Source organism: Trichogramma pretiosum, unplaced genomic scaffold, assembly GCF_000599845.2.
Source record: "Trichogramma pretiosum strain Unisexual culture from Peru unplaced genomic scaffold, Tpre_2.0 scaffold13, whole genome shotgun sequence".
In the NCBI taxonomy this organism is placed as follows: Eukaryota; Metazoa; Arthropoda; class Insecta; order Hymenoptera; family Trichogrammatidae; genus Trichogramma; species Trichogramma pretiosum.
In genome coordinates, this window is record NW_019641606.1 from 560162 (window position 1) to 586819 (window position 26658).

General features: G+C 37.3%; 3 protein-coding genes across 3 annotated transcripts; 1 reads left to right on the forward strand and 2 right to left on the reverse strand.

Moving 5' to 3' along the window:
* Window positions 1-566: 566 nt before the first annotated feature.
* LOC106652019 lies at window positions 567-3965 on the reverse strand. The gene is made up of 4 exons (XM_014370737.2): window positions 3663-3965; window positions 1308-1667; window positions 893-1225; window positions 567-793 (listed from the first exon to the last, which is right to left on the reverse strand). The coding sequence occupies exons 1-4, from the start codon at window positions 3963-3965 to the stop codon at window positions 713-715; spliced, it is 1077 nt and encodes a 358-aa protein (XP_014226223.2). The 3' UTR covers window positions 567-712.
* A 2280-nt stretch (window positions 3966-6245) lies between these two features.
* LOC106652075 (39S ribosomal protein L52, mitochondrial) lies at window positions 6246-6974 on the reverse strand. Its single transcript, XM_014370819.2, has 2 exons — window positions 6812-6974; window positions 6246-6712 (listed from the first exon to the last, which is right to left on the reverse strand). Exon 2 carries the CDS (start codon window positions 6696-6698, stop codon window positions 6309-6311), a length of 390 nt encoding a protein of 129 aa, XP_014226305.1. The 5' UTR covers window positions 6699-6712; window positions 6812-6974; the 3' UTR covers window positions 6246-6308.
* A 2447-nt stretch (window positions 6975-9421) lies between these two features.
* LOC106652050 (transmembrane and TPR repeat-containing protein CG4341-like) lies at window positions 9422-25984 on the forward strand. Its single transcript, XM_014370789.2, has 10 exons — window positions 9422-10781; window positions 12935-13472; window positions 15168-15601; window positions 17078-18105; window positions 18179-18293; window positions 20479-20564; window positions 20638-20882; window positions 20964-21104; window positions 23963-24047; window positions 24137-25984. Exons 1-10 carry the CDS (start codon window positions 10696-10698, stop codon window positions 24466-24468), a joined length of 3090 nt encoding a protein of 1029 aa, XP_014226275.1. The 5' UTR covers window positions 9422-10695; the 3' UTR covers window positions 24469-25984.
* The last annotated feature ends 674 nt before the right edge of the window (window positions 25985-26658 follow it).

The window sequence follows — 26658 nt, forward strand, 5'->3', positions numbered from 1 at the left end:
TTCATATTTATAAAATAATATAAAGTAATCGATTTTTTACTAACTAATAATAATAATATTTTTTGTTTTCTATTATCGAACGAAGTAGCTGGCAAAGCAGCCATTGTTAGCGTAATTTATAAAAATTTAAGCTAAGTAACGAAAACTACCAATTTTCTAGATACGTCTCAATTGTTGAACGACGCTTCACATTTATACACCTTTTTACTCTTTTTATTTATTTTTCATATAAACTATTTACATTCGAACGATTGAAGTTTTAATTTTTAATTATTTTTTTATTTATTTACATAAAAAAATGCAGCCACAAATTGTATGTAAGTATTTTTGACTGAAACAACAAATCACACAATATTCGAAGCGATTTATACCGGAGAAAAGTAATAACGATAATGTAAATACTATAAAAGCACACACGTATGTATTTATTATACATAATAAATTATAGGAAAAATAAAAAAATTTAAGTTGTATCAATAAAGCCGATCATACGACAAACGTACATATTATTAAATGAAAAATTGCAGTGTATCGCTGACTTTTTTATTTCGCTCTTATCGCTTAATTGTATAAATGCAACATATCATCTTTTAATTAAATAATAAATTGCAGTCGGCGCTTTTACTTGCGCATAATTAGTTATATTAATTAAAAGTAGCAGTCGAAGAAACAATTGACCTACATTCGTGGCTTCTTTTTGCCTCCCTCTCTCTCATCGTCGCGAACGCCGACGAATCATAGATGTCATCGTCGTCGTTGCTGTTCGCGTGCCACGAAAAGCCGAATCATTTTTCTGAAAAGAAAAAGATAATGAGAAGAAGAAATTCAAGAGCACGTTTCAAAATTCCTATGCAATTGTGGCGTTATTATAATCGATCATACTTGAACTTACTTTGGACAAAGAAACGTTGGCTCGACTATAGCTATCGAGCGCTTCCCAAACCAATCTGGCAACGAGGCTGCTTTGCGCAGCGTGGCTTTGACGCGTTATACCACGAGTCGCGACGAGTGGAAAATTGAAAAAGTGTATGAACCTTGGGTACACGAAAAGGCTTACTATGAAGAACAGTGCCATTCCGAGAAAACTGCTGAGGCCAACTATGATGGGATTAGTTGACGAAGTTGCAGTAGTAGCGGCTGCTGTCATGGGAAGACGGATGCTTTCCGCGGGAACCAAATCACCATAATGTCGATTGCCATAAAAATCGTATGGACGGGCGGGTGGCTACAATGAAAAAGAAAGCGACGATATGTTAATTACGTTCTGCCGTGCACTTTGAGAAATGTTAATATGAATCGTGGCATACCAGCGTCCTGTATCCGTGGGAATCTATCAACTCGTGTCGAAAAGTGTCGAGCGGATAAAAGTAATATGCGTACTTTTGATCCACTTGCGGCGGTGTCAAATGATAAGGCAAATTCGCCGCTGCAGCAGCCATCGGTGGCTCGACGGAATTTTGATTTATCTCGTTGCCATCCAGGCCGAGAATTTTCGGCAGGTAGCGATTGATCGAGGTCACGAGGTCGTCGTAGCGCAAGGGCGAGCCCTGCTCGAGGGCCGTCCGGTACATGGTGGCCAGTTGGGCCGGCGTGAAGCCGAGTACGCTGGGATTTTGTGGAGGCGTCGCCATAGGCCTTTTTTGTTGAACTATCTGCTGTTGGCTCGGCTGTGCATTTTTAAAGCGCGAGAAAAAAGAATTGCATTGTGAAAATCCGATTACACTGCTCGCGTAAAAAAAGTTTGTGAAAAATACGAAAACAAAAGTGTAGCAAAAGTCAAGCTTATTAGCCCGAGAGAGATTTTTTCCACGTTTTTTTTAAATTACCTTAAAACCCTAATTGACCTTAAAAATTCGTCGGATTACCTTAGCTTTTGACCTGGTGCACTTTTTGTTATACTCGGATGAAAAATATGTAACATTTTTGATAAAATTTAGGAGTAATCTCTCAGGCTCATAAGACATACTTTTCTTTTTTTCTTTTTACGTGTGAGATTATGCATGCACTCAAAAAAAGGATTGGATTTACAGAATCTTTTATCTCGCTTTTTAAACGTTAAAACAAACTAAATTATGTTTCAAATAGAAATATATAATATTCAACAAAATTATTTCCACAAAAAATTTCATCGAAATTTTATTAATTTTCAAATGCTCTTATCTTAGTCTCTTCTATTTTCATAGTATCGGAACGAATTTTCTTTTTGATTTCTTGGAAATTTTGTCCTTTACAAATTCATATACACTGCCGTTCGATCACTTTTGCCATACCTAAATAAAAAATGAGTAAACTTCAAACTGTTATAGCTCAATCAATAAAGATCGTATCAGGATTTTAAAAATACCATTAGAAAGGTCTTTACAAGCGCTTTACAGCTATATAAAATATGATAGGATCGTCCAATCATTAATTCACCAATTAATTTCAACAAATAAAGAAGCAAAAAAAGCAGTTTTTCTTATAGTTGCTATTTCACTCCTCACTTTAGTAGAGGCTCATGTGGAAACCTTCTTATCCTTTAACTTAAATTGTCCTACGTGCATTTTTCACATAGACACGGGACACATTTACTGGACCCGAATATTTTTTGAAATTTAAAAATTTTTTAAATTTGATGAGCCAAAACCGTTAATATACTAAAAAACTGATCCATAACTACTAATTCTTATTCTATATACAAAAACAAACATTTTTTGTAAATAAAGTATTTTCCCATCTCATTCGCAAAGTCGTGTACATGTGAATGAAAAAAAAATTGAAAAATGAATATGATTATTTCTGTATAATTAAACCACCGTATCTTTGCGAGGAATGCATGTAGGACAATTTAAGTTAAACGGATTCATAGGTCTTGTCAAAACCTACAAATTGATGGGCTTCGAAGGTTTCTTCATGAACTTCTACTAAAGTGAGGAGAGAAATAGCAAGTATAAGAAAAATTGATTTTTTTATTCTCATTAACTCATTTTTTACTTAGGTATGGCAAAAGAGATTGAATGGCAGTGTATTTTATGTTTGGGTTCAAGTCAATATCGAGTTAGCAGTAGTATTTTAGCGCAACGCTAAAAGTTACTGAAAAAAAATCGATTGTTTAAACGTGTCCATGGACTACAGTAATTATAGTTTATTAAAATTTAACACACTTCGTCGTAAAGAACTCTTTTAAACGAGTAATTATAAAAAATCGAGCTCTTTACGGTAATTTTTGCATTTTGAAGGTACCATTTGTGTACGCAAGAGGCCAGAAAATGGAGTCAATTTTAGCTAAACAAGGGGTTTTACGTACTTTAGATGGTACCTTCAAAACGACCTACAAGGCGCCAAAATTATCTTACGCGCCAAAATTATTCTTATTAGTTTTATAATTACTCGTTTAAAAGAGTATTTTACGATGAAGTATGTTAAATTTAAAAAAACAAATTACTGTAGTCCATGGACACGTTTAAAACAATCGATTTTTTTCAGTAATTTTTTTTGTTGTGTTCAAATACGACTGGTTTTTTGTTGCGATAATTTCGTTGAGTAGCGTATATTTCGAGCGCAAGGGAAAAAACCCGTCATCGTCGCACATCGTTTCTTTTTTTTTATGTTAAACCGCGACGCTTTTCACCGTAATCATGTGGCAGGCAATGCGTGTCGCGCGGGCAACTTATATCGCTAACCTGCGTCTCTAGGCGCGTGGGTGGCTGTCTGAAAATCGGCCTCGTCGTGGTCACGGGAGTCATGACCATCGGCGGTCTTCTTCTCGGCGGTGGCTTCGTTTTCGGCTCGATTCCGTGAAATCGCTGCAGCTCGCTCACGACGTTTCGCAAATAAGAACTGCTCGATTCCGTGGTGCTGAGCACGTAATCCGTGTAATCCACGGCCGGATAGTCGCTCTGGTCTTCCTCGGCGCTGTGGCATTGCACTAGCCTCGCGCCGGAAGCGCAGAATATCCACAAAATTAGCAACAGCGCTCCGATCATGATCGTTCGAATTCAGGCGATGCCACAAATTTAAAAACATCGATCAACGATACGTATAGAGTAAACACCCGCGCTGAGTCGCGAGAATCGAATCATTTTTTCTGACGCGCTCACGGTCATGCACGTTCATGATCGTACGCGATCACATATCGCGTATAAGTTTCGCGCACCGACTGAGGCGCGAGTCTGCTCGGCAGCCTCGTCCAAGCACGCGATCTATTTGTCGTCGACGTTTTTTTGCGTTTCAATGAACAGCACGAGTTTCCCATACGGCAGAGAGAGATGGAGAAATTACGGTAGGAGGATGACACGACCGCATCTCTGTGATGTTACGTACGTGTACACGTATATTATGCGCTCGCGTCATTTCCGCATCAGCTCCCATCGACCATAGACTCGCTTATATTATAACAGGCAATTATTGCGCATCTGTAGTTGCGAGCCCGTGTACAGCGACTTGAGTTGCGGCACGCAAGTGATATATGGGACGAATTATTACGACGTGTCGAACTTGAGCGAGAGAATCTCACGGAATGAAAAAGCACTTTTGATTCTTCTCAAACGATGCATCGCTAATGCGAGAAGGTGCTTGATATAAGCCATGTGTTTACAATAGAACCGGCACGCGATTTGTTTATTGTGTTTATTATAGTCTCGTCTATCCAATGTCAGAAAAAATTTCTTTTGGATATTCTAGAGACTTCTAAAAAAAAATTCCAAAAAGTGAGATGGAAAAATTTGACTTTTTTTTTCTTCAACAGAAACCTCTCCATATTCGCGGTTATTAGGGACTGAAGAAAAGTTAATCAGGAATACGAAAATTCATGAATGAAAAGGGTACGCGTTTCAAAATACATTTACACTGTAACTTTTTGCGAACGTGGCTATTTTTTCACGTAAAAAAATGTAAAAGATTAAAACTTATTTTTTTAAAGATCGAAACATTGAGACTTTTCGCATTGATAGCGATGCGTTTTCAGCAATAATCCGATAAACTTTACCTAAAATGTACGTAGTGAAGTCAGTACATTTTTTTCACTTTTCACCGCGATAAAAAATGATTTTATGTAATTCAATTTTATCATCGGAAAGATCAAGAAAAAATACCTCGATATTATATATCATTTTGTGTAAGCGAGTGCATTTTGGACACTTTTATGCGCCTTTAAAGTTAAAAACTCCAGACTTTATGTAAGCAATGCAAATACAGCCACGATTCGAGCCATATATAACGTGTCTCTTTGCATTTAATGGGTACTTTTCGTTTAATTATAATTATAATTATAGCTATAGCAGTACATTTCTCAGATTCGAATTAGCTGTCTTTTTTATTAACGGTATATAATATATCATAAGTACATTTTTATAGTCTTTGTTAGCTCTTACACGTTGCATTGTAGGTATTGCCCGCCCCGTATGGCGTGATACTATGATTGACGGCTAATCCGCTTGTTTTCGAGTATGGTCGAAATTACAACTTTCTCATCGAATTTTTATGATAGAGAAAAATTGTTAAGGCAATTTCAGAAAGGCTTAAGCTCAAATACTTCGATGAGAAAATACTCAAGAAAAATGCAGATGATTCAAAAGAACCTCTGGCACAAATCAGACGATTTCTAATAATATTGAAGAAGTCTGCTTCAACTCTAAAATACGAATTTTGGTAAACTCAATAGATTTGTAGTCAAGTATCAAAAAAAGAGGCGGAGCACTTGTCAGATGCAACGAGTTCAATAGACACGCAGGCGTGCGTTTTTGTATCACCTCTATACAACGCGTCTGTGGCACACTTGTTTGGCTCGATTTGACTCGATGATGATAATGTAATATATATTTTTATATGCAACAATCATTATAAAACAATATGAGAACGACATGATTACCAATCTCGCAACATATCCATGAGACCGTATAGAGTACATTACAAGCGGGTGTATGCAATGTACTCGTTGATGCGCGACGGAACAGCCTCGTACTACGTGTGTAAAGTAGACGCATTTCCGGTTACGATGCGAACGAATTTGATACATAGACGTGGCCTCAAAAAATTTTTTAACTACGAATTAACGTGAATGGAGAATCTATGGTTGGCCTTATTACGGTGTATAAATAATAATTCATTTGTGTAAGATAATTGATAATTATTTAACAATTGAGTAACTGGCAAAGTATTTGATCATGGAACAATTAAATTATTGAAAAAATTTTTCATATTAATTTGGTAACACACAAAATTTTTATTTTATGCGTCATTCATAAATATAAATACATATATCTTAATCTAAAGTACCTATGATACAGATTAACAATAAACAACTGCTTTTCAATTCAACAAGCAAGGCTCTATGCATTCACGAGCTTCACTTTGCCTTTCTCTTTCAATTTACCAGCTATGATTTTTTCCTCTAGTCTTTTAATGGCCTCTTGCTTCTTATTGTATTTCTCAACGGCTGCGTCCATTTCTCCAGACAGCTGATAGACCCTGTTGTATATTTTAGCTTGTTCTTCTATGCGCCTCAATTGATTTGTTCCGTAAGGAACTACTCTACCATCTTTGAACGAGTAATCGGGTAGATTTGTCAGAGGGCCAAAAGAATTAGGATTGATGGTTTTTTTATTTTGTATTCTCCATTCGACGTTGAGGCCTGCTCTGGCTTTCTTAATGTATTTGGTTCTTATTTGCTGATAGCCAAACTGGCAACATCTCAACAGCACAGAATTTGTTATTGACATGTTTGAAAACAAACCTGCAACATAAACAGTAATATTTTTTATTAACCACTCAAAGAACATAAATGTCAGATTGATGTTTTGTGTTAAATTTTAATCAATTATCAGTGACATACCAAAACTTCTACTGGGTTGATTCGTATGATCCAAATGGATACGTGACAGGCACCTGTTTATTTGTTTACGATAGTTGAAAAGCAATACAAGATATTAAAAATTAATGTTATGTCAAACATAACCACGCAGGAATTAAAAGTCGTCCGCTACTCCGGTTTTCTTACGCCGACGGCCGACTTTAAGTTGTGTACACACACGCGGCACATGGCCGCAGACGAAAGGTTAAGGCTCTTTCATATTAGCCATCTAAATCAGTTTGCACGCGCGGGCTACAATTTTATTTACGGCAATTGCTCAATAAAAAAAAATCGATCAGCTATACCTATCGATAATGCGTAAATTAATAATATTTGTGCATATAAAAAATCACGATCAGTTTTAACTTTTGCAGTAGCGATAAAGAATAATTTTCTATTGTTTTTTTTTTAAATTCACGAAATAATCAATTGAAAAACCAAATTTGCCCAAAAAATGTCTTTTTCTTTATTTTATTATATTATATTATTTTATTGTATGACTGCATTACTTACGTCAATTACAAATCCACGGTTTGGTTTCTCACACTCTGATGTATTGCCACGCTTGCACGATAGCACGTCCAATGCTCATCGATGTATTCGAGAGTTGAAACGGCGATAAAACAGTTATTTACCATCAAATTTTAATTTTTCAAGTTTTACTTCGATCGTAAATACTCTAACATTTTTATTTACATATATCTATTATTGTAAAAATACTTTGACTAAATTTAATTTGCGTAAATTTCCATTTGTAGGTATTAAATAATGCTAAATTCCTGTTTATAGGTATAATAATTTGCTATTAACTTTTTTGATCAATAAATTATTGTCATCGAGTGTAATATGAAAGATATTACAATAAATTGCATTACAATATTGTATTTTGCAAAGAAAAGTGCATTAATGTTGATATTGCATACCTATATGAGAAGATTCGTGGCATTCGAAAGCATGAATAAGAGCTATTCGCTATCTAGCGGCAAAGGCTTGACAAAGTTTCCGGCTTATACACTACGCTCTTTTTCTGTCCCTTAAGTTGAATATAGATTTTCGTTTCTTCTTTTGCACAATTTCAACGATTTTTTATTTCAATCTCCATTAAAAAAATGATAAAATCATATTTTAAGTTTAACTATTTGATTCATCAAACAATAGTTCAATATATGAATACTAATTCTTTCAATTATTATATGGGTCAGATTCAGAATTTTTCAAATAAACCTGCGGGCGAGGTTCACGGGCGAGGTTCACGATTATCCTGAAATTTTGGTATGTTATAAGTACATGATAAAAAAGTGCCAAAACCAAAATTTTGGACCCCCTCCCCCCTCCTACCTCCCTCCTCCTCTATAGACGTCCATTTTCTATCTACATTTTTTCTGAAGGCCTGAAGCTATTAAAAAATCTGAAAAAATTCATGAAGGTACTTTTCAACAATCCAATCAATCTTGAATTTTTTCAGATTTTTCGAGTGCTTCAGGCCTTCACAAAAAAATCATTGAAAATTTAAATTATTTTATTTTCGGTGAAATGGTTCGATGTACCAGACCGGAGTATTTTTTTCTAAATTCTGACGTCAAAAAACGATTCCTTGAATTTTTTCAGAATTTTTCATTCATGTCCATTCAGCCTAGAGCTGAAAAACCGCTTTTTTTAAGAAAATAATTTTTTTAAGGCGCTACGGAGCCTCGAAAAATCTGGAAAAATTTTTTTCTCATTTTGTTCATCAAAATACATAATCTCAAATTTTTTCAGATTTTTTAATTGAAGGTGATAGCATCTGGAGCCGAAAACCGTTATTTTTAACAAAAAAGGTTCCTGGAACCCGATGGTTCCGGTAAAAAAATTTGAAAAATTTTTTTTTGAATTTCTTGTCAAATTTGAATAAATTTTGACCGTTTCAAAAGTTCGATTGAAACTTCCTAGCTCATTCTAGAGCATAATGAAGATTAATACGAAATTCTGAAGACATTCATCATATTTACATTTTTTTCAGATGTCTAGTATTTTTTCAAATACTTTTCATCGAAATCAATGAAAGCTCGACAATAATGAAATTCAACTCACGCCGCAAGGTGGCGAGTATCATTAAACGTAAACCCACAAGTGGCAAGTCATAAATGATCGTATAAGGTAAAGTAGGCTTGAATGAAAGATTGTGATTGGCACATTTTTTTACGGTTAAAAAATAATATTATAAATGCCGCGCAGGACGTTCGTCGCCGCAACGAGTCGTAAAGTTCGCGTGCTATACATGGGAGGGCTACAGATCTCTCCATAGTCCACAGGCTCGGGCGAGATCTCGCGCGCGCAGCTGGGGCCGCATGTGTGCATCATGGCCCTGACTATATAATATATACAGCTCGAGAGAGAGAGAGAGAGAGAGAGCTGAGAGGCGGCGTTGCGCGCGAGGATAGCGCAGGCGCCTCACCGATCGATGCCGTTTTAGCAGCAGCAGCTCAGCCCTTATACACCTCGCACGCACATATACCACCTACGTACCTACCTACAACCCCTCTCCCTCTAAGCGCAGATACGTATATACGAAATAGGCAGTAGTGCGCTAAAGCTCGGCGCTTTGCCCGCTAGTGTACCATTGAACTGCGCGGCTCGTCCGCGAGTGCGAGACAGGAGCTTTTTATTCTGCTGCTACCTGTGTGTGTGTGTACTATTACGAGCTGTAATCTTGCGCGTGTGTGCGTGCCTGCGAATGATTCCGCGAATATCCTCCCGACGAAGACCGCGAACAGCAGAGTGAGTGCTTGTAGATTGATCCGAGAGAGAAACGCTGTATGATCAAAACTGAGCTTTTACTGAACTCGAGGTCCAAGTAGCGCATAATAAAATCATCCGCCGCTGCCGCCGCTGCGGTGAGCGCTGCTCGGTCCAGTGTACATACAAATATACATATCTATCTATACGGAGATACAGGATGAGTATATTACGTGCCGGGGGGGCGAGGACAACCCTCCCCCGTGACCATTTGTTTATCGCGTTGTTCATCATTAACGCGAGTCTAGAATTCGAGAAGATCAGGGATGCTGCGTATCACCGACAAAGCTTGCGATAGTCTCGTCGTTGTATCGTGTGCAAGAGCTATATGCAGTGAGAGAAAGAGAGAGGGTGCGAATGAGGATATAGGCGTTGTTGCTCAATGGGTACATCAGGGTCGTCGTCGTCGTCGCCGTTGTCGCTCCTCGCGCCGAAAAGCTCCCCACAGGATTCCAGGATAGTCATTCATCTCGTATAATTCGCTACGTAGGATATTGAACTGCGCCAAGGCATTGCATAGTGATTGAGGGTGCGCGCGAAGACCAAAAAAAGAAGCGAATCAAAGCTCGCGAGTGCATGGGCTACAGCAGCTGCTGCTGCTGCTGCTGCGAGGGGAGGAGGAGGAGGAGGCTAGGATCACCGCTCGGCGATACGTGTAGTACAGCACGGCTGATTGTGTATATTATATCATAAGGAAAGCAAACTGGTATCCGTTGCAACCCTCGAAGCTCACTGAGAGACAGCAACAAGTATATATCATACGACGACGCTCGGGGCTGTTTAATAATAAGTGCGAACGCATATAATATATATCGCGTCGAGTCGTACGTACACTCGGCGACGCGACAATTGCCCCTGAGCGAACAATACACACTCGCCACTCGCGCTAACACAAGGGTGTCGAATGCATACATCGCTGAAGGTGTGAGTCGAGGTGCGGTACGATACGCCAGGACATTTGCGGTAAGAACTACGAGAGCCGGAGTCGAAAGTCGTGCGTGCGCGTATATGGCAAGTCACCATAGCCGGAGAGCTGCCGCGGCGAGCCAAGTAGACGACGACGACGACGACGATGTGAGAGACTCGTGATCATGGACGTCCTTGCGCTGGCCTGTGCTCTCGTGGCGATCGCCCTCTACTACAATACGCTCGAAGCCGGCTTCGTTTACGATGACAGGTCAGTATTTTACGCATACATATGAGATGAGTTTCTAATACGATCTAGGCCAATTAAGACGTCATCGAGGCAAATATTTACATATTTAATCCGAATCATTAGCGCCACTTTTCTTTCTTTTTCGATGGTGTTGAGAGTGTTGACTCGCTACTTAGTCTCGAGGACGAGAAGCTAAATGATTATGTGATGCATTTCGTAATCGTTTGATCGACACCGTGTGGAATAATCATAATATTACATGAACGCTGTGGAGAAAATGAAAACAATTCATGGCGCTACCGTGATGATCAATTACATCTATACATTTCATTATTAAGCGACTGGTATTTTTTCGAAGATCACGATGTCGTTCATCGAAGATCTATTTATTTTTGTAAAGTGAACGTGTTTACATTTCAAACTTAGTCTAAATTCTTGAAGTGCGAGTAGAAATTCTTAATGTTAATGACGGCCTAGTTATCGAAAAATTATCGTTTAAAAAAATTCAACAAGAACAAATTGTATGTAAATTTTAATAGTTCGTTTTTATCGTTTCTTCCGATGCAATTATGACTTGAAGGTGGTCACATACTTGTTTAAAAAAGAATTAAATCAGTTTTAAACTACTTCTCAGTACATCTTAATCAGTAAATCTGCAAATGGTAAAGTCAATATACCTATACAAATCAAAACATGGTTTTGAAAATTTTTTAGTTCAACGCATGCACCCAGTTCTTGTAGTCTTTTTACATTCAAGAAATTTTTTGGTTTGCCATAAGTAAGACATTAAAAAAATATTAAATATTTTTTTACCTTCGGTAAGATTTTTACAATACTCATCCAAGTCGATGTGTTGCCTTTTTATACATTGAAAATTGAACTTTTCTTCTCTCCAAGGGAACGGCTCTATCCCAAAGTAAAAAATAAAAAAATCAATCATCAAACGATTAATGATCAAAGATGAACCAGTCATTTTAGTGGGAAAGGCTGGATTGTGAACTTTTATTTGCATGCAAAAGAAAAAAGTGCGTGTAATAATTGAACATGAAATTAAAATATTTCATATTTCAATTAATTAAAAATTAAGGGGACACATACACCTTAAACTCAAAACATTTTTTATTGCATTTTTCGAAATTCCAAAATTTTGATTTTGCACTGAGATACTGCTGTTTCTGTGAGCCTTTTTCTTATACTTTACGTGTTGAATTTTTTCTTCTCTTGCGTTTTCTGGCGAGTGTTTTTGGTCATCTATCGTAACTTTCAGAGGGTACCGATTGAGCTTTAGTAACAGGGTCCCATACACTTCTTCAGAACATCAACTGTCACTACCGCGGATGAGACGATCGAACGGGCAGATTGCTCTGCGTGAACAGTTAAGCACACATTTTTTTCCATTTTTCGTTTTTACCGAAATTTAAATCATAAAAGTACTGTATGAGAGTGACTTATTGGTTCGATCTTTTCATCTGAGGTAGTGACCGTTGATGTTCTGAAGAAGTGTATGCGACCCTGGTACTAAAGCTCAATCGGTACCCTCTGAAAGTTACGATAGATGACCAAAAACACTACTCGCCAGAAAACGCAAGAGAAGAAAAAATTTAACACGTAAAGTATTGGAAAAAGGCTCACAGAAACCGCTGTATCTCAATGCAAAATCAAAATTTTGGAATTTCAAAAAATGCAATAAAAAATGTTTTGAGTTTAAGGTGTATGTGTCCCCTTAAATGTTAAACTATCTTGAAAAATTTAATCAATGATATTAAGTCATATCGCCAAAATTAATAATCGATTTTCAATAAAATGGATCGCGCATTGATCATGGTATCAAAATAAAATTAGCGTATACGAGGACAATAATTCAATTTGCAAATTAAATTTCTTACATTACCTTGTTTAGAATTTTCTATTTATAGCGATATTTCGGCTTTCGCAAAATGTTTGATTTTGGCGTACATTCTACTAATTAATCATAAATGTATTAAAACTAATTAGGTCAATTATATTATACATGAAAGAGATGAATGTGATATTCCTAATTTTATTACCCACGCCAGCAAAGACCAAAATAATCCATAAATTTCAATAGTAACGAATCCATCTTGATCATTTAGTCAACTCGCGTACAGCGATTACAAAATTAGAATTGAAATTGACGATCCGAAAATTCGCAGGCGTGCCATCCTCACGAACAACGACCTCAAGCCCACGACGCCGTGGTCGCGCCTCCTCGAGAACGACTTCTGGGGCACGCCGCTGCGCGAGGCCGGCTCGCACGGCAGCTACCGGCCTCTCTGCGTGGCGACCTACCGGCTCAATTACGCCTGGGCCGGTCACGAGCCCTACGGCTATCATCTGGTCAACGTGCTGCTGCACGCCGCCTGCACGGCCCTGGTGGTGCGCATAGCTCGCAAAGTGCTGCCGGGCCAGCGGCTGGCCCAGCTGGTGAGCGGACTGCTGTTCGCCGTGCATCCGATACACACCGAGGCGGTGGCCGGGATAGTCGGCAGGGCCGATCTGTTGGCCTGTCTGCTGACTCAGGGCGCCTTTCTCACCTACGTGGCGCACTGCGAGCGTCGCAGGCCACTGGCCAATCTGGCGCTGACGCTGCTGTTGGCGGTGCTGGCGACCCTGGCCAAGGAGACGGGCATATCGTCGCTGGCGCTGTGTCTGCTCTGGGACTTTTGCCACAGCGAGCGACTTCTGCGCAAGGTACGATCGATACAAATCGAATGGCCAAATGTTTTCTACTAGCATGAAAAGCTCGTTCTACCGTCACTCAATTTGCTATTTTTTTTTCGCGAAATGCGTGCTTTTTGCTAATCCTTTTCTCTATCTATCTACTTATCTACTTAAAAAAAAAGTGATGCATCGAAAAGTGAAGCAGCTTTGAACGGCTTCCGATTGTTATAGTAACTTTTAATTCAATCTGGAACAGAAAAGTAGTCGAAATAGAATCTATTTCAAAACATGGCCTAATTGACACGTATACGAAGCGCGTCTAAAAGTTACTGATATTTAAAAAAAATCCTTGCTCAGTTCACGGTGGGACTTTAGGGGAGATTTTTATTAGAAATTATTCGAACTTTTGGGGGAAAAAATATACACCCATCAGCACTTTGAAAGTTTGCATCTATTAGAGAGGGAAACATAAAAACTACGATCTAATCAAGTTCGATCCGGACTTTTATCTACGAAAAAATTCACAGAACTTTTTTACAATGTCATCCATTACCTACTAAAATTTTTGCAACGGCTCACTAACTTTAAAAGCCATCGGTGAGTATCGAAAAACGTCGAAAAGAGCGGAAAATAACAAGCGTATCCTGTATTCGACGATTTTTTTTCCACATTGTCGATACTATCTCGAATTTTTCGAAGGCCTTCAGAATTGAAAGCCTACTACAAACATTCACTGGTTAATACTGTAAGGGAATTCGGTGAATTTTTTGGGGACGAAAGGATGATCCGGATCGAACTATATTGGATTTTGACTTTTGTGTTTCTTCGTACAGTAGAAAGCTCTCAAATGGCTCGGAGATCATCGGGGGTAAATTTTATATTATTAAAAGTTTGGCCTATTTTTCCTATAGTAACTCAGGGCTGAGCTAGGCCTTTTTTGAATAATTCCGATAAATGTGAAATTCAGAAGAAGAAAAATGCTAAACAACAAGTTTTTCATGTAAGCAGAAGAAATAATATATATTTTGCACCTAGGGAGTGAAAAATATACTATTTAGCCCTTCGATTTCACAGAAAATTGACCATAAAGTAAATTTAAATAACTTGGACGCTCAGTGACAATTGCATTTACTAAAGCCAGTTTTGGTTATTAAGTTTTCTTGTATGACGTTAAACGAATGCAAAATTTAGGCAGATGAAGTATAAAAACATTTTTTGTCAATGGAACTTGCGACAGACAAGATGAAAGAGAAAATCGCATTTTTTCTTGCGCGTTACCTTTGAAAAGTAAATATGCAATTAGTCATCGCTTTTGCAGTTAAGTTACATGCTTGATAATTCGCGAGGTTGCAGTTTCCGGACTGATAAACAAATTTTGTCAGTGTCCTAGGTGCAGCAGCTGAGTACATTGCACGGACGAAGGCACAGTCGCACGCATATCGTACCGCTATTTCAAATTATGACGTTTTTTTCGTTGTAACTTCTTTGGGGTTGAGGGCATTCCGTTTGAAATTAATAGACTTTATTCCTCTATCTGTCGTCTCTGAAAATTGCGCCTTTGATCTCAACAACCATGAAGCAAACGTCGCACGTAAAAGTTTCGGAAAGTCGTATAACATTTATTTTCAAATTTTGATCCAAGTCGAGTTATTTAAATTTAGCCGCAAATTTAAAAGAACCGGATCGCAAGAAACGCGTAATTTTCAGCCTCTCTATCTGCCACAGATTCGCAAACGCTGGCCATCCTCGACGATCGTCGCGGGCAGCCTGGCGATCATCACCCTGGGCCGTCTTCGGGCCGGCGGGGGCCGCACACCGGAGTTCGCCACCGCCGACAATCCCGTGGCTCGGCATCCGTCGCGTCTGGCCCGAGGCCTCACCTTCCTATACCTGCCCGCGGCGAGCCTCGGCATGCTGCTCTGCCCCTGCACTCTCAGCTTCGACTGGTCCATGAACGCCGTGCCCGTCGTCGCGAGTCTGGCGGATCTGCGAAATTTGGAGTCTCTGCTGCTCTACGGGACTCTCGGAGCCGCTACGATCTGGGCCTGTCGCAGTCTCAGGCGGCACAGCCTGTACAGATCGCGAGAGCTGAGACTGCAGCAGCAGCAGCAGCAGCAACATCAGCACCGGACGATGGGTCATCGTCAACGTATCAACAGGTATATATTGGCCGTGACAAACTGTTGAAAAAACCTCGACTTTAATGCAGATTCAAACTGATAGATCCTGAATTTTACTGAAGTTATTTTTTCGTGAAATTTCAGATTTTTTACATAAAGTACACAAAAAAGCAGACAAATTCAATTATACAATTAAAGTCAGCTTCTGACATGAGATGAATATACTTTTATCTATAAATCTGCAAGTAGAAAACTAAAAATAATTGTTTGAGTACATAATATACGTGAGTAAAAAATTGTTATTTAACAATTTGTCAGAATATGTCGACTGTCGAGTATATTATATCGGTATTTTTCAAAGAATGATTCGAGCAATCTGGTAAATTAACATTATAAAATTTATATATTATTAATTCACGAATTGTTAAAATGAACGTTATTGCAAAAATTGAGAAAAAAATTTAATGCTATATTGAAATTTAAACATATTCATTGAAATTGCTCGAATAAATTCACGGAAATTTAATCATAGTTAATGCCAGCATCCACCACTAGATGGCAACTATATTTTTATCCCTGAATCTGCAAGTGTCAAAAAGAAAAAATCGTATAAAAACAACGACGCATTAAACAATATTTTATATAGGAAATTTATCTCGTAATTGGTTCAATTTTACATTAATTTCAATGTGACAATTGTTTAAGGGGGGGGGGGGGGGNAAGGGGGGGTAGGGTCTTGACTAAATTTTTTTTTTGAACATATAGTAAATCGAATTGATCTATAAATCATACACATAAGTAATAGTTATTTGAAGAATATTCAGTTAAATTTTCAGCCCAAAATACTAAAAAATAAGGTGTCTACAGCAAATGTTCACATGTAACGTAAAAAAAATCCGGTGGACACCATCACTCAAAATCTACTCGACTGATCAAGTTCATATTTTATACACTATTTAAGTAGATGATATATGAGGTAATGACGTCGAGATATTTTAACTTTTTGCATTTTTAAATGCTTTTTACGAACAAGTACGATGAATTTTTGCTTTCATTTTGTTGAAAAAGTCATTTTTTTCACTTCAAAATGATGCCAAAAACTCAAAAATCATTTTAAACGAAATATCTCGACGTCATTACCTCATAATTTATGTAGATAAATAGTGAGAAAAATTTGGAAAGAATCGGTCGAGTAGATTTTCAGTTACAGTGTCCACCGCAATCGATCTTTTTTTTTCAGTTTTGTGAGAAAATTTGCTGTAGTTAGCTTATTTTTCACTATTTTAAGCTGAAAATTTAACTGGATGTTCTTCAAATAACCATTTATAATGTATATAATTTAATAATTTATAGATAAATTCATTTTACTATGTGCTTAAAAAAAATTATTAAAATGCAGCTCGAAAACCATCGAACAAGACCCCCCCCCCCCCNCCCCCCCCTTAAATCGTACCTACTCGACGATATTTCTTTTGCCTACGTAAGCGATCGTCAATATACTTTCGTCATTCGCAGGTCCTACCTCGTGGATCAAATCTCGTCTTCCTACACTAGTCAGCAGCAGCAGCAGCAGACGCACTCGATGCCTACTGGCCCAACAACTGCAAATATAGCATTAGCAACGTCTACTGCTGCGTCGTCGTCTTACTGCACGAGCACGACGACAGTATCGTTGCCCACAACAAATCATTTTCACCCCATGCAGCAGCAGCAGCAGCAACAAAATTACTCGTTTTCCGCGTGTCCGAGCTCGACTAATAATTGTCTCGGCACCGTGTCTTCCACGACGTTATCGTCCGGCACGTCGTCGCCTCTTACCACGTCGTCGTCGTCTCGATGTCCCGTCTGCGCCGGTCGACGCATCGGCTCGTGCCACACCGACGGCTGTCGAGCCATAAACAACAACAACAACGGCCCGGTGGCCGAGTGCCATTGCCCGAAGAAAAAACAGTTGCAGCATCAGCAGCTGCAGATGTCCAAAGTTCCTCAGATGCAACATTATCATCATCATTTACAGCCTCAGCAGCAATCACAGCCGCATCAAACGACAGCGTCGAAGCGTCACAACAACAATAACAATTACAGCAATTACAATAACAACAACAACAACAACAACAACAACAACAACAACAACAACAACAACAACAATTATAATAACAACAACAACATGAAATACAACTACAACCACAAAGGACTACTGAATCCTCGATCGATTCTCGTACCTTCGTCTCTCCTCACGATTATCGGCTTCCTCGTCTTTCCCTTCCTGCCCGCGAGCAATCTCTTCTTCTACGTCGGCTTCGTCATCGCCGAGCGCATACTCTACCTGCCGAGCGTCGGGGCTTGTCTGGCGATCGGCGCCGCGATCGGTGCGACGTACAATCAGGCACGACGTCGAGGCCTCGTGAGGCTGGCTCGACTCGTCCTCGCAATGACGGCGCTGCTTCTCGGCTGCATGTTCGCCAAGACTCTGGCGCGCAACGTCGACTGGCAGAACGAGGAGAGTCTGTACAGGTCGGCGCTGAGGATCAATCCTCCGAAAGGTAATTCATATTATGGCATCGATGACGAATTAATTAATTGACAATGTGTCGTTTACGTTTTATTTCGTTGCAGCCTACGGCAATTTGGGAAGCGTGCTTAGCGCCGAGGGAAGAATTGACGAGGCCGAGGAAGCCTTTACGGAGGCGCTGCGACATCGGCCCAACATGGCCGACGTTCATTACAATTTGTAAGTTGCCGAAGCTCTTCGCATTTCGGAAAAAAGAAACCGATGAAAGAAACTCGATAACCGGCATTAAACTCTCACGTAACATATGCTGCAATTTAAGCCGAGATGTTTTTACATTTTTTCACATCGTGCCAGATTTATCTTGAACGAGATCAACGTCGTAAAAATTAAAATGCAACAAGTCGAAACATGCACAGACGCCTTAAATAGTAGCAGAGTTTATAAATTCACACTTCTGCCAGATGTACTTGTTTGACGACCTGCTCTTGGAAAATATCAATCATATTTTGGTTTGAAATACAAGTGTTGTATTAGGTGTGAAATGCCCACGTATAATTGTGTGTACACGCATATATCAGGCATATAATTAATCGACACACTACAAGCTACTACTGGAAAGTGTGAGACGCTCGCGTTTAATTGTGTGAACACTATCAGGGGTATTAATCGACACATCGCAAGCACTACTGGAATTGACTAAGTTTTTCGAGCGCTCGAGTTGAGGCTTGTTACTACCTGAAATTTTGATTGCTATTTTGTCCGAATTTCGGGCCTATTTTCGCTGATTAACAATTTTAGTGACAGATTTATTTATAGTTTTTAATTTACAAATCGAAGCATTTTTATAACTAAAATTACACATTTTAGAGAGTAAAGTATCGATGCTATTTAATTTTTTTCATTTTTTCTATGACAAAATTCTAATTTTAACAATCTGACTTTGACGTAGGACAGAGCAAAAAAAAGATATATCGATATGATGTATTGTTCATATCATTTCGTTGATAGAAGTGCATTTAGGCATTTTTTTTCGTGCTTCTTTAAGTTTAGCTCTATGCACAAGTCAATGGCGTTAGAAACAGACGATGCCAGGCAATCAGAATAAGTATTTGATTCATCTCGAATGAGCGGATGTTTATTTGAGTTTTTGTTGGCAATTTCAAACCTTTACATGATATGTAGATGCGTTTCAACTCAGCTTTGAATGACATAGTCGGATTACATACAATTTTGTAATGAAAAAATTATCCGATATTGATTTTGATGAGCAAGAAATTATTTCAACACGATCTTGCTGTTGAAATAATTTATTGCCCATCAAAATCAATATCGTATAATTTTTTCATTACATTAATACACAGTTGGGCAATCTAGGATATTTATTCATCTATATACATACAATTTTTATTTAATTTAAGTGACAAAAATAAAAGAAAAAAATACTTTAATGAAGTATTTTGGTTGACACTGCTCAAATATAAATGGTTTTTAAGAATTTATAATGAAGGACTATAAATTGTTTATGAACGAATTAGTCAAAAATTCTTCTTTAACGGTATAAAAAAATGGCGTCAATTAGAAAAAAAAGAAAGTAAAGACGTTTCTTTACCGTTTTCTTCTGCCTCTAAAAACTGTGTACTTGCTTGCATTCAATTTTGAGTTTGACTGACTTAATATTTGAATTTCTTCACCAGAATTTATGAGGTGATTCTTGAAAATATAAATAATTCGATAATGCAACAAATTGATTTTTAAAAACTCGTAAACCAGAATCCTCCCTTATACACTTTTGAACAAAATTATCGCAACGAAAAATTTCATCGAAATTTTGTTAATTTTCAAATGCTTCTATCTTGGTTTATATCCATCGTATCGAAATGAACTTTTTTTTGATTTCTTGGAAATGTAACCCCCTTTAAATCCTTATATATTATGTACAGGTTCAAGTCAATACGGAGTTACCCGTTGCATTTAAGCGCAACACAAAGAATTACTGAAAAAAGTCGATTTTTCAAACATGTCCATGGACTACAGTAATTTTTTTTTACATCTAACATAGTTTATCGTAAAATACTCTTTTAAACGAGTAATTATGAAAAATAGAGCTCTCTACGATCATTTTTGCGTTCTATAGGTAATTTTGAGGTATCATTTAAGTACGTAAAATCCCTTGTTTAGCTGAAATCATAGAAAAGTTCATCTCGACACGATGAATATAGACCAAGATAGAAGCATTTGAAAATTGACAAAATTTCGATGACATTTTTTGTGTCAATAATTTTGTTGTGTAGCATATATATCGATTGCCTTAAAAAACGTTATATTTTGTTGTTTTTACTTTTTGAATTAAAGTTTTTAGACAAAATAGTAAACTGTATTACGCTATATTGAAATATCTTTACAGAGGCATCATACAGCAAAGTCGACAAAATTATCACGAAGCTATCTTGAGTTTCCAGCGAGCGATTCATTTTCGGCCGACTCTAGCTCGTAAGTTTCAACTACATCTGCCTACGTTTTTGATAGATACACGACTTAATAAAAACTCCTAAATTTTTTACAGAGGCTTACGTGAATCTGGGCTCGACTCTGACGACTTTGGGGCGAGAAAACGAGGCGGTGGTCGTTCTGCGGGCTGCCGCGTCGATCGACGGCTCGGCTCTCAAGGACCGCAAAGCCCACGAGGTCGCGCGACTTCAGGCACTGTTGCAGCTCGGCTCGATCTACGCTGAGCAAGGACGATTGCACAGTGCTCTCTCGACTTACAGAGAGGCCCTTAAGGCGATGCCCGAGCATTACCCTAGACAGGTGAGCCTCAGAAATTTTTTCACATAAACCGATGACGCTCGTTATCTAACATTAATCATTTTTTTCTCCGCCGTTGCGCAGAGTGTGTACAATTTGTTGGGCGAGACATTGTCCCGTCTGCAGCAGTACAGCGAGGCTGAAAAGTGGTTTCGGGCGAGTCTTGCCAGTCAACCGAATCACGTGCCAGCTCATATAACTTACGGGAAATTACTTGCTCGAAATGTAAGTAGAAACCCCTGACGAGACGATCCGAATACACGATGATGTTTAATTAGAAATTCAAATGAGTGTGAAAAATAAGTGTGTGTGGAGTGCTTATAGCGTGTGTGTGGCATGTGTGTGGCGTGTGTGTGCCACTTGTTTGGCACTTGTGTGGCGCGTGCCTCACGCATTATATGAAGATATGGATGGACCTGTGGCCGCGAGCTAATTATGCGCTGGCATTACATTAATTAATGTGTCAATAACAAATCATAATAATTATCTCTTGATAGGGATATTTTGCTCTCCTATTTATGATCTGGTTAAAAGTAAAATTTTGCAACGACAATGAGATTTTCATTTTTTACAGTGATTGCATTGCATTTATTGATAATAAATTCGTTGATCGAGATATGAAATGTCTAGAGTCGGCATCTGTGTATTTTACATATAATTTATAAGTTTCATACTACCGAATTGAAATTAAATTGTTGAGCTGCCTTGACATCTCCTTAACCTTATTGAAAAAAGTAAAAAGAAAAAATAGTTCGATTTATCTGTATTTTTAAAACCATTAAGTAAAATGAAAAATGTCCCATTAATCAATAATTTCTTTTTATGAAAAATTAATAATAATAATAACAAATATAGCATCATGTTTCGAAGATGATGAAAATTCAAATTCACTGAAAAGTATTATTTATTTACGGAACCTCAGCCGGTTGAAATAATGATATTTTCTTGTCAGAAAGTGATCGTAATAATCGAATTTCATTGTATCGCCAATAGGTGGCGTATTCATAAATCGCTAATGGCTAACACTATTTTCTCACATAAATACCGGCTCCTGGATTTTGTATGCTTGGTGTTGTTGTTTGCTGTGAATAGTCCAGGCGTTGATTCGTTGCGAGTGCATTCAAACATCGGCTGCTTTTTTTAGCAGCTTTGTATGGAATAAATTAATTGAATTACATCTTTGAAAATTTGGCCACGGAACAAAAATCCTTCGGGCGAAATTTTAATATTTTCATGCCTACATACATTTTCTCCTAGTAAGGTCAACGTGGGTATTTTCGCTCATGTCTCTATATTCGCTCAATAATTTCGATGAAAAATTGGCTGTTCTCTTCGCGCAAAGATAAATTTTTGAAAGTATTTTGATATACTTTCCACGTTATGGAGAGCCCACCGTTGTTAATGATGGTTATTTTCCATCATGTTAAGTAAACGCACTTCTGCACTGCTTTTTTCCCACATACGTGATCTATAAAAAAATCTCGCAGTGTCAAATTCGCGACGAATGTTGCTCTCGGATTTATAAGCTTCGATGAAGATCGTTTTTTTGAGATTTTTCCAATCTAAATGTTTGGAAAAGCCATCATTCAATCTTATTATCAGACAATTTATTTTAAGAAAAGCTCTTACTTAAATAAGCATCTTTAATTTGCCACTTGCAAGTTTACGTGTAATTACTTTAGCCACCTAGTGGTGAAAGTCGACATTAATTATTATTCAAATTTCATACAAAAAAATTGAATTGGGTTTCAATTGATTTAAAATGTATACAATGTTTACACTTAATAGAAGTTAATTTCAAATATATTACATTAGAATCAACATGAAATCTCGCATTTCAAGATTTGAATACAATACACAGTTTTGTAATAAAATAATTTGTACCCATCCCCAACTTTTGCTAACAGAAAATCCCCCCAAAGTATGTGACATGTATTATCAGAATAATATAAATCATTAAAAAGCTTCGTGATCAAATTTCTAGATCCTAACTTAATTAGTTGAATGATAAATATGGGTCAGATTCAGAATTTTTTAAATAAACTTGTGAATGAGGTCCGCAGATTTTCCTGAAATTTTGGTATGTTATAGTACATTATGAAAAAGTCCCAAAAACCACATTTTAGACCCTCTACTCCCGTTATAAACGTCTATTTTCTACTTATATTTATCTTGAAGCCCTGAAGTAATCAAAAAATCTGAAAAAATTCATGAAAGTGCTTTTTAATTATCCAAACAACCCTGAAATTTTTCAGATTTTTTGAGTGCTTCAGGCTTTCAGGAAAAATCATTGAAAATTTAAATTATTTTATTTTAGGTAAAATGGATCGATATACCAGACTGAAGTATTTTTTTCTTAATTTTATCACCAAAAAACGATTCCTTGAATTTTTTAAGAATTTTTCATTTGTACCGTTAAAGCCTAGTGCTGAAAAACCGTTTTGTTTCACGAAAATAATTTTTTTATGACGATATAGAACTTTAAAAAATTTGGAAAAATACATAATCTCAATTTTTTCGGAATTTTTAATTGAAGGCGATAGCGTTTAGAGCCGAAAAACGTTATTTTTAACAAAAAAGGTTCCTGGAACCCGATGGTTCCGGTACAAAAATGAAAATATTATTTTTGAATTCCTTGTCAAATTTTAATAAACTTTGATCGTTTCGAGTTTTCGTTTGAAGCTTCCTAGCTCATTTTAGAGCATAACAAAGATTAATGCGAAACTCTGAAGAAGTTCATTATACTTACATTATTTTTCAAGCACTCAATTCAATTGAATTTTTTCAGATTTTTTAATTACTTTAGGGCTTCAAAATAAATATAAATAGAAAATAGACGTGTATAGCGGGGGTTGTCAAATTTCAAGGTAGGAGGGCAGGAGGGGAGGGGGTCTAAAATTTTGGTTTTGGGACTCTTTTATGATAAAAATCAGTGGACCTCGTCAGCAGGTTTATTTAAAAGATTCTGAACTTGACCCATATATAAATAAATAAGGAGTAAAATAATAACAAAACTAAACTTTAAACGTTTACTTTGAGTAAGATAAACATCCTAATACGTTGTTTGTTTACTTTTTTTACAGTCAAGTCGCATAACGGAAGCAGAGCGTTGGTTTCTACGCGCGAGACGATTAGCTCCTCAAGACTCGAGCGTGCATCATCATTATGGTAAATTCATCACCGCATTAAATTACGATCGATCAGTCGAGCTTATACGTAGAAAGTTTATACGCCTTGTCATACATTGTGTCGAGCAGGTTTATTCTTGAGCATGCAAGGCCGCCTGAGCGAGGCCGCCGAGGCGCATCTCGAGGCGGCCACCCTGTCGCGCCAGGACTACGACCTGGCGATGGCGGCGGCGTCGAGCCTGAGGAGGGCGGCCCGCTGCGAGGAGGCCGAGCTCTGGTATCGTCACGCCCTGAGTCTGAGGCCCCTGGAGGCTCGCAGCCACGCGAATCTGGGCGCCATTCTGCATCTCAACGGCAAGTACAGACAGGCCGCGGCGGCCTATCGCGAGGCACTGCGGCTGCAGCCAGGCGATCCGACCACCATCACGAATTTGCACAAGCTCGCTTCGCTGCTCGTCTAATAGGGATGAATCGCGTCTACATATTATAAATATATTATATTTACCCTCGGTCGAGAGGTGTGGATACGCGACTAGTTTTATTTTTATACATTTATATGATTAATACGTTTAACAGTACATGACGCTCAAGAGACTATAAATTATACCGATGCTAAAATCAATATTCCACAGTGGGATTATAGTTCGTTCGTTTCATTAAATCGAAGCCTCGACGCGAGTTACGCTATCCTATTTACATAGTTTGATCGTACTTCATCAAATTATTAATGCGCTCGCAACACATTAAAAGGTCCATCGACGAGGAAATTACGAGCGCATACGAGGGAACGCCTCAAATTGTATATTATATACTACATTGTTATACTAAGCTGAATGTAAAAGCACTAACTATTCGATAGGAATTTTTGTTGGCGCGTCGCTGAGAGACGTTTATCCCACATAGCCCAGTTATGCATTTACGTATACATTATACTTATAAGCATAAGCGTACAATCAGAATTGATAAAATTAAAATACATCTATAAATATAATAAAATAAATTTAATAAATGAGAGAATGATGTTACCTGATTTATATGATCGATTTGCGCTTATTACATTTTTGATGAGGCTGTACATTTCACAGAGAAAGACATGTAATAGCGAGCTAATCTGCAAACGAAATTTGTAAATAATGAAATTAATTCGTTCGCTAGAATCAAGTTTCATCGACTTAATGCGCACGATTGAGCGTTATAATGGTATAATGAAAACTAACATAGTAATACGCAGGACTTGGATTGGTGACTAATTTTGCCCAAAAGGATCTCATTTACTTTCCATTACATGCATTAGTCACCGAGTTATGGTGCAATCAAAAGTTCTTATCACTCATGTATCATAAAAAATTACCGCGTGATTTTATAATCCAAAAGCTATAATAAGTATTCATCTCGTTTGATGATGTCGATTTTTGAAAATTTCCTATAATTGTCTTCATCTATTGTATTATTCGTGCCAAATATTTTTCTATTGTCACGGTATTAGTGGGTACCGTAACACTATTCTCGTATATATATCATATAATCGTAAAACGCTAAATTTTGTAACATCGAACTCTTTAACATATAATTAAAAACGAATAATTATAAATATTTCGAAAAAATTATCATGCTTGAAATTCAATGTGTAATCTTCCTCGATTCAACGCTTTTCGTTAAGTTTGGAAATTTAATTACTTAGATGTAAGCTGTTTCGTTGGAAAATGTAACCAGCACTCGGAGTTAAGGCAAAACTAGCGCGTTCCGATTAAATATTTTACAATGAGAAATCTGTCTATAAATGTCACAATTTTCAAAGTATATAGAATCATTTTTTGATCGAATGCTCTAACTTTGCTTCAACTTTTGATGGCTCTAGAGTATTGAATGTAAATAAAAGAATTTTAAATCAAAATCATTAATTGAAAGCGGCTATCGTTACGTTAGAAAATCTGTGATGTGTTTGATATTATAATAAAGATAAACTATTGATACGTACTTATGCTTCCGTAAATTTTTTCATATATTATATGTATACACACTGTATATACTAAATTCTTTTTTTTTTTATAAATAGTCAGAAGGATAGTTTCATAATTTTTATGTTTTAAAAAATCTTCATGTAAGTGTGTGTGTGTGGGTGTATAATTATAGCATAAAATTTTTGTTGCTACTAGCTCAAATAATAATTTTTATCGATTCTGTTGATCAGATTACTTATTCAATTGTGAAAAAATTTAATCGAGAAGTGCTTCAAATGCGGTGATCAAGCACCTCGTATGCAGATGTGAATCGAATATTTGAGGCCCTAAAAATACCACGACTGAACGAAAAATGCCAAGAATTTTTTGTAATAATAATGAAAATAACTTATACTCTGTATTCAACAAAATACCACGAATGAATTCTATAAAACATTGGATTTTATAGCCATATTTTTACATTGTATATCAAATTTATACTATTTTGAAAAGGTCACTTACATATGAATTTCCGGAAAACTAATTAATATCGTGTTTAATGCACACAATAATTAACTTCAGCAATAAAATGTGTTTCTTTATCGTGTATTCAATGAATTTCAAACACATTTGCAAAGTGCAAAATCTGGCATCTCTTAATTAGAAAAAAAATTCATTATTGTGAACAAATTTCTCTATCGATATTTCAAC

Excerpts from the sequence above, each read along its gene's own strand:
- LOC106652019 (XM_014370737.2), bottom strand. The coding sequence starts at position 3,965 with ATGATCGGAGCGCTGTTGCTAATTTTGTGGATATTCTGCGCTTCCGGC. Across the intron at positions 1,668-3,662 it reads CCACGCGCCTAGAGACGCAG|CCGAGCCAACAGCAGATAGT; the intron begins GTTAGCGATATA and ends AAAAATGCACAG. Across the intron at positions 1,226-1,307 it reads CCCACGGATACAGGACGCTG|CCACCCGCCCGTCCATACGA; the intron begins GTATGCCACGAT and ends TTTTCATTGTAG.
- LOC106652050 (XM_014370789.2), top strand. The coding sequence starts at position 10,696 with ATGGACGTCCTTGCGCTGGCCTGTGCTCTCGTGGCGATCGCCCTCTAC. Across the intron at positions 21,105-23,962 it reads GGAAATTACTTGCTCGAAAT|TCAAGTCGCATAACGGAAGC; the intron begins GTAAGTAGAAAC and ends CTTTTTTTACAG. Across the intron at positions 24,048-24,136 it reads GAGCGTGCATCATCATTATG|GTTTATTCTTGAGCATGCAA; the intron begins GTAAATTCATCA and ends TGTGTCGAGCAG.
- LOC106652075 (XM_014370819.2), bottom strand. The coding sequence starts at position 6,698 with ATGTCAATAACAAATTCTGTGCTGTTGAGATGTTGCCAGTTTGGCTAT.